The 10420-nt window shown below is 41.2% G+C and overlaps 1 protein-coding gene across 3 annotated transcripts in view; it reads left to right on the top strand.

The window, feature by feature from the left end:
- Positions 1–330: 330 nt before the first annotated feature.
- LOC138743478 (fibroblast growth factor receptor 4-like) overlaps positions 331–10420 on the top strand; it is a 58836-nt gene continuing 48746 nt past the window's right edge. For 2 of the 3 annotated variants that reach the window (XM_069898923.1, XM_069898920.1), the window contains exons 1-2: positions 331–1086; positions 7535–7824. In XM_069898923.1, the coding sequence (XP_069755024.1) occupies positions 7719–7824 (106 nt within the window). In that variant the 5' untranslated portion in view covers positions 331–1086; positions 7535–7718. The remainder of the gene's footprint in view (positions 1087–7534; positions 7825–10420) is intronic. The other variant, XM_069898921.1, reaches the window with a different exon arrangement.

Raw genomic sequence — 10420 nt, 5'->3', positions numbered from 1 at the left:
AGAAAGCAAGTTGTCATTGTTACAGCAAGAAGCCCGTATTGAAAAGGGTTAATCCTATTCTCCACAGATAGGACAAACGCAATCCTTTCTCCTTCCAGTGTGTGAAAGGATTGTACCGCGGAGCTGGGGGGTGGAAGGAGGTGCCAGGGGATTGGAGCCACCCCTCTCTTTCAGCTCCCTTTAAGAGCTATTGTTAACTCAGAGTGAGTGAGAGATAGAATCTTCCAGCAAACAGTGGGTGTAACGCGAAAGCTGCTAATTGAGATTTCTAATGCGAGTGACCCCTTAAGGGCATAAGCTCCGGCAACTCTGTCTCAAGTCAGACAGCGTGCAGAGAGAGCGAGAGAACGGGCTGGGGCAGTGGGCGCTCCACATGACCTCTCGTGTACAGTGTGAGTCCAAACGTTGAAACACTTTCCATCGGCAGAAGAGTCCTGTAACCAGGACCAGAACGGCTTCAGACTTGGACTAAAAGAGAACAATTTCTTCTCTGTTCCAAGTGTGCAAACAACTCTCTTCCCGCCGAGATCTGGGTGCTGTTGACTTTGGATTTACTGTGTCGTGCATGTGTGACGGCCAGGGTATGCAGGCTGAAGGCTGGAAGGAGCTGTTATCAGGTACCGCCGCCTCCTGATTCTACCAGCAGTTTATAAATTGCAGCTTTTGTTTTCGCACTAGTGATTATTTCAGTGATCGGTGGCACTGCCAAAGAGGAGTGAATTTTTCAGCGATCAAGCAGAGGCAGCTTTTCCTGGAGAATTGGAGACAGGGGTCGAAAACTGATTGGAACTCTTCCTGGTGTCACCGTGCTTGTGTTTTCCCCCTCTCTTGGAGCCTCCCACTCACACAGGTGACTCTTCAGATGAACTCGAGACACTGACTGCAAAGGCACGAGAAGAATTTCTGGAAGCCTTTTGAAAAAAAATCTTGTCACCTTGTCCTGAGGGGTGACAATTGGACGGGGTTGGTTCTGTATCAGCGCACGAGTACCTGGATGGAGAGAGGGCAGGCATGTGGATCAAGCCACAGACTCTAGCCAAGCTCTGAGATACTGCTTCACCTGGGAGAGCTCCGGTTCTGAAAGAGGTAGGCTTCTTGCAATGAACGTGTGTGAGTGTTCCTGGATATATTTTTTGAATGCAGTATTTATACAAATATGTGGTTGCACTGTAGGAAACTCCAGAAGAGACAGATTGTGACGGGCCAGCTGAGTCGTGCGGACATAACGCTCAAGGGTCTACTGACCCGATGGAAAATCCAAAGACCTCTCCTGGATGTTTCGGTTACTGATTTCTTAACGCAGCATTTACGGGGGGGGGGGGGGGGGAGAAAGAATCAGAGAAATGAGGGGAATCGACCAATTCCTAAACTTTCAAGTTGTGGAAATAATATCATTTCCAGAGGTCTGGTTTGGGGACTGAAGTAAAATGGGAATATGAAAGAAAGACGAACTGACCAACAGAGTCCGCAATTTTAGACCCTTATGAGGGATGTGTCATACACAGCAGGAATCATTACACAGTTTATTTAATCTGGGTCTCAAATCATTGCGTCGACCGAACTTGACTGATTTTTTTTTTAAAGAACAATTCTGTTTTCTATCTTATAACTATACAGCCCAAACATTTCCCTTGGGGAAAAAAAACCCCAGAATTATTTCCCTCTGTTAAAGATGTCGGAAAGTGTGCAGAGAGATGTATTGTTGATGTGCCTGACGCAGTTTTCATGAATTTGCAGTGTGAAGTAACTTCTGAGATCCCAACTCCACCGAGTTACTTATCCTGTTACTTCCTGAATTATTCCTGGGTTTCTGTCACCAGTATTTTATTTGGAAATAAACCACATGTTGATCATTATTAGAATTTCCTGCAATCAATTCTTTAAATACTCTACGTTTGCTGCATCGTGTGCATTTCCTCTCCTTACACAGAAATATTAATTTCCTGGCTGCACTTCCATGTCAATGGTTATTCTCTGGCTGGTAATGTGTTTATTTACCCTGAATTCACAGAACTAATACTTCCTGGCTGCACTTTTATCCCAAAAGCTATTATCATGTAATTTGAATACTACTCTGTGAAGACGTCTCATTACAATATTGTTTATGTAATGCTGCTTCCATTCCTTGCACTAATCTCCCCCAAAATCTCGTAACTCACTTGCATATGTATTTGTAGCCTTTCTCTTTCTCGCATTCGCTCATGAGACCTCAAATCTCACTCCTTTCTCAACTTGCTCTTTTTCTGAGCTGCAAACCACTATGTTTTCTGTCAGTTCAAAATCAGTTCCGAGAAGAATTGCTTCTGTGAATAGAAGTATCGTTTCGCAAAAGATTTGCCTTGGATTGAGCGACTAATTCATATAGTCAGAATGAACTTGGTGAGATAGGATCATTTGGAATTTAATGAGGAGATGGATATAAATCAAGAGACTCAGCTCCTTCGTCCTACCAGCAAAAAAATCAACTTCCTTAGAGGAAATGGATAGACCCCATCAGCGGCCAGGAGCCTCCAGATGGTGTTGAATGAAGCTTTTTCCCAATCCATATGCATTGCTTTCTAGTGGTACAGCACAAGTTCTCCTTGATCAATATGCATGTGAGCAGCTGTGGTTCAGTAGTTCCAGGTAAGGTTAGCATGTGCTGTTCCTATTTGAAATTGATGCATAAAATAACCAAATCGAGACACCATGTACTCACAATTTTAGAAGAATACCTGAAGAAATGACTGGCTGACCTGAGATGTACAGAAATATTTTGTATGATCTATTTCATGTGCCTGTGTGGCTTTATAAAATATTGACTAAATTGCCGAATAAGTTGGGTGTATCATTTTTGTTTAGAAGCTGAGAGATAGGGGATAGTGATTTGAAGGTCAGAACATTACCTCACATCATAAGGTTTATCCACCTCCTACACTGGCTGTCCTTCAGTCACCCACCTAAAAACTCCTTGACGACTGATTATGGGATGTCAGATGAGGAATATTATCTTTTTGATTTCTGATTGTGGAGAGGGCAAACTGTTCAGACTCAGCACCTTTTAAACTAGGGGTTGGAAACGTCTAGGTTTTTAGCTCCTAATTTCATTTCACCCAACCCCAGCCAGGATCATTTGTGAATGCTGGGAAAAATTACAATATTGGTATCGGAATCCTATGGAACTTGCTTGTGTTGTTTTGAAGTTTAAGGTAACGTTTGACAACATTATGCTAAATGTGAATAATAGACGAGTGATGGTCATTTTTACCCATACATTTTACTGAGAGACATTGCAAGTATATTGGACCTATTAAAATTTGTTTGATTCCTTGAAGAAGGGCTCAGGATTTATCTTCACGTCCTATGGATGCTGCAAGACCTGCTGGGTTCTTCCAGCATTTTTGTTTTTACTACAATCACAGTGTATGCAGAGTTCCGTGTTTCACTCCATGAAACCAGAATGTTCAACAAACTGTCATTTAGTGCTTTTTAATATTGTAATGAGGCTTTTTATTTGTTACCTGTGTATTTTATTTAATATTTTTATATTTAGTCCAGCTGAGAAACAACACAATTGCCATGGCTTCTTTAACTTAGTTTGTACATACTGTATCTTGAACATTGGAACAATGTGGTGAGAGAGAGAGAGTGAACAACTTGTGTGAGTGTGGTATCACCACAAGTGAATCTCCAAAAGCTGTTTTCTAAAGGAATGCTTAATTTACAGTATTTGCCTAGCAGGCTGAATAATTTTGTGATTAAAAGATGCTTGATATTGGTCATCCACATATGCATTTATGTAAGATCAACAGTCTTAAGACATTTACATATGAGGAAGACCAGTTTACTTATACTGGTTCACTCTGAGAGATAATTAGCATTATCCCACTAAAACACCTTTTTTTTTTCTGAATGATTTCAAGGTTGTCACTACCATTGTTTCTACTTGGAAATTTACTTCAGATTTTGGTGATTATTTGTATGAAGAAAATTACACTTTGAGTAAATCTTCACAATTTAATTCAAATTACTTTTTCCATATTTTCTTCTTTTTGGACATTTTTGTTTAAAGAGGGCGATTTGTTCATTTCCATGTGAATTCTTGGATTGATAATTCTGAATGGTATTGGATCTCCCTGTTCATAAAAACAATTCTATTGCCCTGACTGATTGTGGGCATTGCAGGGAATTCAGAATGTTCTTTTTGTGTGCTAATCTAAGTCCTATCCATCTTTTACCCTGCATATCAGCCTGGGTTCTGTTTATTTCACTGTTATCTGTGCCATCCTGGAGCCTGGCTGTCCCAGGCAACTCTCTAATCTGAGTCTCTGTACCTTGCACTCATGTGATCACTCTTATGTGTTAATTTGGGGCTTATCTGTTTTTCTTGCTTTATGTCTTGGGGTCTGTTTATCTTGCTCTGTGTGTGTGTGTGTGTGTGTGTGTGTGTGTGTGTGTGTGTGTGTGTGTGTGTGTGTGTGTGTGTGTGTGTGTGTGTGTGTGTGTGTGTGTACCCAAAGGCTTCCCTCTCTATCAATTTTTGGTCAGGCTGAAATAAGGCAGAATTTCATCAACATCAGTCTGATCTAACTCGCAGGAGTCCGCTTTTTGATGTGAATTTAAAATGTTCTTTCTCATTTTTCTCCCACTTTGCTTAAAGGTGTTGTCAGGTTCAACATCAGATCCATAATCACATTCTTAGCTAGGTCTTTATGCTAGCTGGCTATCCAACTGTGGAGACATCATCGCCAAACATAAACCTGCCCTCATCTGCAGCTTTTGTGTTTTTCTGTTTTCATATGACTTGAATTGCTGAAGTTGATTGAAAATATCTTATTTATTTAGGAACAGGGAGACCAATTGCATCACCTTAGCTTGATTGAGAATCCAATGCTGGGTATGTTCTGATCTCTGATGGACTGAATAAATACTGAATGTGTGGCTATAGATTGAATCCACTAAAAATCAGTATCAATAACCTCTTCACAGTGGCACATGTTTAAAAAAGAATAAAGCAGTCAGGTACTTTAGGTCACAGCAAGAAGCCAGATCAGAATGCCCAATGGGGTCCTTCTTAAATATTCAGCAGACTAGCTGACAAGCAAGGGCTCTGTCTTATTCCACTTGACGCTTGACAAATGCGAGACAAGTGACAAGCGTAAGAGATAAACAACGAGCGCTGAGATATCGGAGACAGAATCTTTGGGATTTCAGGAGGGGTATGAAGTAGTAGGCGGATGAGTGTGTTGGTTGGGAAAGGCGGTTGAAGCCCTTGTGTTCGGAATCATGTTAGAAAGTAAGAGGGTTCTTTGTCAACACTGTGATAACGGCAGAATGAACAGATGGCCCTTGATGGCCAGACAAGTGAGAGCGGACGAAAGAAGAATCGTTCCCCTGTCTTGAGCAAAGCTCCTTTGGATCCTGAGTTTAAAACAACAGGAAGAGAGAGTGAGAGCAAGACGGACACGCTTTTTTTCAGTGAACAGTGGGCCCGCTGTTAGTCAAGATTGGCTGCTTTCACAACTGTTTGCTGTTGTACTCCTTAGTTAAAGAAACTAATCAACCATACAGCATCTTTTCCTGTGATTTTAAGTTTGGAGGGGGGATGGCAGTCAGGAGCTGAGGGGGTGGGGAAGGGGAAGCGGGCATGTTGTCCCTTTCAAAACCAGAGCTGACTGTCTGAGGCCACCACATTGAGTGAGCATTCATTGTGTATGATATTAGAGACCTTATAATAGGAGGAGATGGCATCCACTTAACAAGCTGCAATAGACTGGCGTTCCAGTTCTGCCCCTACTTTGGAAGTTGCCTGCTTTAGCTAGTTTCACCCTCCACACGTTGGTGGGATCTACGTTCCCTCAAGATTTTATAATAAGAACAAGTTATTCCAACCACAGGAACATATAATAGAACCAAAAATCTTTCTTCATTCAATAATGTCCTGAATGCACTCCACGACAGAGTTAATGGATGGTGGACAGATGCAGAAACCAGGCTAATATTTCCTTTCAGGATCCAAGCATCTTTAATCATTGTCGTAGCCCAGATGGGATTAACTAATTTAGTAAATTTCCGATAATTTCACTTGAGAACTTCCCAATGTGTGTTGCTGAATGCTACAAAGAGCAATATATTTACCCTCTAAACAATAGTGCATTAAAGTGCCTTGTTAATGATATCTCATATGTTTTTAGAAAGTCCCTTTACAGTATCAATGTAGGAATGCTTTGCAATTCAAATATGGGAAATTTTGCCATTTTCACCATGAATCAGTGATCCATGAATCTGTGTGAGTGTATTTTAGTTACTCAATGTATCAATTACTCATTGTTCATACTTTTCCAAAGTAATTCTCCATTGTCAACTCACTGTGAGGATGGCAATAAATAATACAGTCCTTTAGTTAAACAGAATCTGGGCACATTTTGGGTTTCATGGATTGGCTGCATGTATGTTTTGTTTGACTTTTTCAAGTTCTTATCAATGCTCAGGTACATGGTTGAAGTAACAAAATAAATAAATATGTGTAAAGGACACTGAGTAGGATGGCCTGACCTTGATGAACAGCAAAGGATCCAATTTTCTGGTGATTCAAATTTATCTGATCATGCTCTTTTTTAAAAAAATACAGGAACAGTGATAAAGTAGGTAGTTCAGCTCGTGTGTGCATGAGAACCTGATGACAGCAGCATGGGGTTAAAACGCAATAATGCGCACAAAATATTTCTACTCACTTCACAATGATCAACATTTGAAATGAGGTTTGCAGCAAATTATTGGAGGTAAAGTGACAAGAAATAGCTTGGTACTGAAATAAGGAGAAAATGCACACATCCTGAATGGATGGAGAAAAAGACGTCTTCATCCTGTGATTTATCCCATCCACAGTCGGTAGGTCATAATAATGCCAGGTGTCCTGACTCATGAGTTATAAGTATATTAAACAAAAGTCATCAGATGAATAAACTGCCTCCCATTTCCATCCTACTGGTGTCAGCAGAATAAATATCATACAAGTTTTGTAAAACACAGAGGGTCTGCAAGCCATATTATCTTCGAGGATAGTGAGAAAGAAAATCTGTCCCTGAACATCAGTTATTTAGATTTCATTTAGCTTTTTACATCCTGCAGTTAAGATAAATGGAATGGTTACTGACATTCACAGGATAAACAATGGTGGATGACAAGAGTTTCTGTTAATGCCAGATAGACATTCTGATCATTTTCACCATTTATGTTGATCAGTGACAGTCTCATTCAGGCAGAGATTGGCTCTGACTCTGTGATGCTTTGATATCCTCTGGTATTCAGTCAAAGTTTGATCCCAGTAAGATAAACATAACCATACATGGTCTCTCTGTCTGACATCCTCCCATGACTTCTCTGCATAATCAGAGATCATGATTATAAACCGATCACTCAAATGTGGCAGAGACGAGCCATTTCAATTGGCCGATATGCAGGGCAATACTGCTTTCAACTTGAGAAACCTGCTGGAACACGTGTACCCGGGGAGCTTATTATTTTGTTGTGATCATTTTGTGTTCTCTTCCAGCAGATCTCCAGCAGTTCAAGAGCTCATATGCAGATCCTTGCCAGTAACTGGAAAAAAACAGCTAAGGTACCAAAAAAAAAGTTAGAGGTACCTTCATCACTTTCTGAATGAGTGCCCAGAGCAGCTGAGCTACCAAGATTTGGAAAGTTAATAACTTCTTTGAACTTCAACCAAAGAAAGAGGAATGAGCCACGGGCTGTGGAAACGGTGTCTCTGCTTGTTTGCCCTCATTACACTCAGTGTGTCAAGGCCCACTGTATCACAATTGGAAGAAAAGAATTCTCAGCTCGGTAAGTCCAACAAAATGGGGTTACTTTGATTTCGTATTGAAATGTGGATGGAGCTGATCTTTCAGAACTCTCCCAATGAATCAATGGGTAAATATACTGAGTATTATGTTAAGCCTCATAGACTAAGAAGGATCAATAACAGCACTAAGTCTGAATTAATTGGTTCTGGATCAAATAATGCTTATCTCAAGACAATTGAACTGGTTCCTCACCTCCTCTGCCTACAGAGCTCTTGTTTACTATTCACCAGGCTTTTGTCCAACCTTTGCCTATTCCGGAACCTGTTTCCGCACTGGAGCAGCCATCTGCTGAGAACCTTTAAGTTGGTCTCACTTGTGACTGTAAAAAACCTCCTTCAGATCTACCATCACATGTTCGGGTGGGGAGTGAAGGATATTTTACTCAGGGTTGGTCAGACATTTGGGCCATTGTAAGGGTTTTGGGGCTGGGGGGGGGCACTCGATTATCACTACCTGTCACCCCATCCTCTGAATCTTGGCTCTCCTGGTTCTCTGGCTTCACTTCACTCATCAGCCATAAACACCTGTGCAATGGACACATGACTGACGCATTCAGTGTTACTGTGGCTGATATAGTTCTACCATGATGGGAGTTACTAGCTCAGGACAGAGAGAGAAAGAAAGGAAGCTCACCCATACAATTTTAGCAGATGTTCTCTGCTCCCTATATAAACGTTAGCAGTTTGGAACCTCAGAGCCATGAAGCATGGAAATAGACCTGTTGACCCTCCAAGTTCACTCCAACTGTCAACCACCAATTGCACTAATTAACTCTACATTTTATTCTCCCCACATTCTCTCTGGCTTTCCCCAAATTTTATTGCTCACATACACAGTTGAATACTGGAGGCATTTTTTTTGTAGCAGGCAATTAACTAATTTCAGGATACGGGGTTAAACTGGAGTACCTAGAGGAAATGCATGTGATCATAGAGAGAGTGTGTAACCTCCAGACTCAAAGTTCCAGAGGTCAGGATTAAACCCAGATCTCTGGAGCTGCAGATTTACAGAGTAGGAAGGATACAGCAGTCAGGAAAGAACAAGAGAAATGTTTTATTTCTTGGACCTCATTCATCGGGCACCAATTTCAATCATTTGCCGAAGTGGTTATTGTTCATGACCAAGCCTGAACAGTGACTACTGCTGGTTCATTTGGCCATTTGCTGTATTCACCTCACAGCTACGCACGTGCACCTCCAGCTGTAGTCAAGAGTGAGAAATATCACTTGCAATCTGATTTTAAATAAAGTAACAAGCACACACCAAGGATGAAACTTACAGGAGTGGACATCGTGATGCCATTGAGGATCTGCTAATCAGGATTTATACCTGATCTGCCTCGTCTGTCTCAGCCACCAACGGCTTTAACAATCATTTCTAGAAGTTCATCTTCAATTATTTTGAAAAGATGAATACATATTTAAGACATTAATTGATAAATGTAAGATAAACCATTGCATTCTGTGAAAAATGAATCTGATAAGGGAAATGGATTAGTTAGGAGACAGCCTAATAATTTCTAAGGCACTTGAGATTATTTCAATGGTTCTCAGTTTGTCAAGGGTGAAAGGAGGTATCTAGGATATTGTGTAATTACAGAGGGAGTTTTCTGCGTGAGATCTCATTAGGCTGGCTCACACGCTGCACCCAGAGTCTCGTCCCAGAGAGAGGCCTTTGTCCAGATAAATGTGTACTGTAATCTAGCCTGCCTTTCAGTGGTGGCCTATTTATTGTCCCTGGGAAATGTGTACATTTGTGTATAAAGAGCACCCGCTCAGGCTCAATTCTGCGTGTCACTCTATCCTTCAATATTCTGGGCTCTAACATGAGGATGGTGGCCCAGGCCAAATCCTCAGAAGGAAAGGGACGGCACTGGGGAGGACAGGGGGTGGGGGGAGGGAAAGGAGGCAAGCCTACCACTCTGGAAAGGACAATCCAACTCCCCTCCCCACTGCTATCTGTGGCACCAGAAACAGAAGCTGTCAGTTTATTATGAATGGAGTGAGCGTCTCACACATAGCAGCCTAGACGAGGCGTGGAGTTCACACGGCCTGCAAGCAACTCTGCTCTGCTCCTCTTGAATGGAGGGCGAAGGAGCTTGGCTAATTTTCAGGAATATTTAATTGTTGCAGACATGAAGGCAATTAAGGAATGATTGTTTAGCAGGCTTTTGGTCACAGAAGGAGCATCTTTGTCCATCTCCCCACCCTTCTTCACTCTAAGGTGCACTGCTTAGTTTGTTTTCAGGATTGTATGAAACTCTAAAGTTCAATTCTTCATTAGTGAAAGCTTTCACTGTACACTTTGTAGCTACTCTTTATTTTCAATCTGTTTTATGCTGAAGGAATCAGTCGGCAGTCTAGCCATTTTGTTATGCAGATTTCATTGGATTAAGCTCATTTTTATTTTTTGCTTCAATTGCACATTGCACCCTAATTGGTAAAAGTACTACAAATCTGCATCTAACAACCAAATGCACATGAAAAACATTTGTGTTCTTTTGTAGTCCATGTAGAATAATGAAATGTGCTATTTATTTTTACATTTCGTCAATGACTTTACTTCAGTAGACACTT

Source organism: Narcine bancroftii, chromosome 9 (genome assembly GCF_036971445.1).
Source record: "Narcine bancroftii isolate sNarBan1 chromosome 9, sNarBan1.hap1, whole genome shotgun sequence".
NCBI lineage: Eukaryota > Metazoa > Chordata > Chondrichthyes > Torpediniformes > Narcinidae > Narcine > Narcine bancroftii.
Note: the sequence above shows the minus strand (reverse complement) of the source record. Positions and strands in the feature narration are given on the sequence as shown.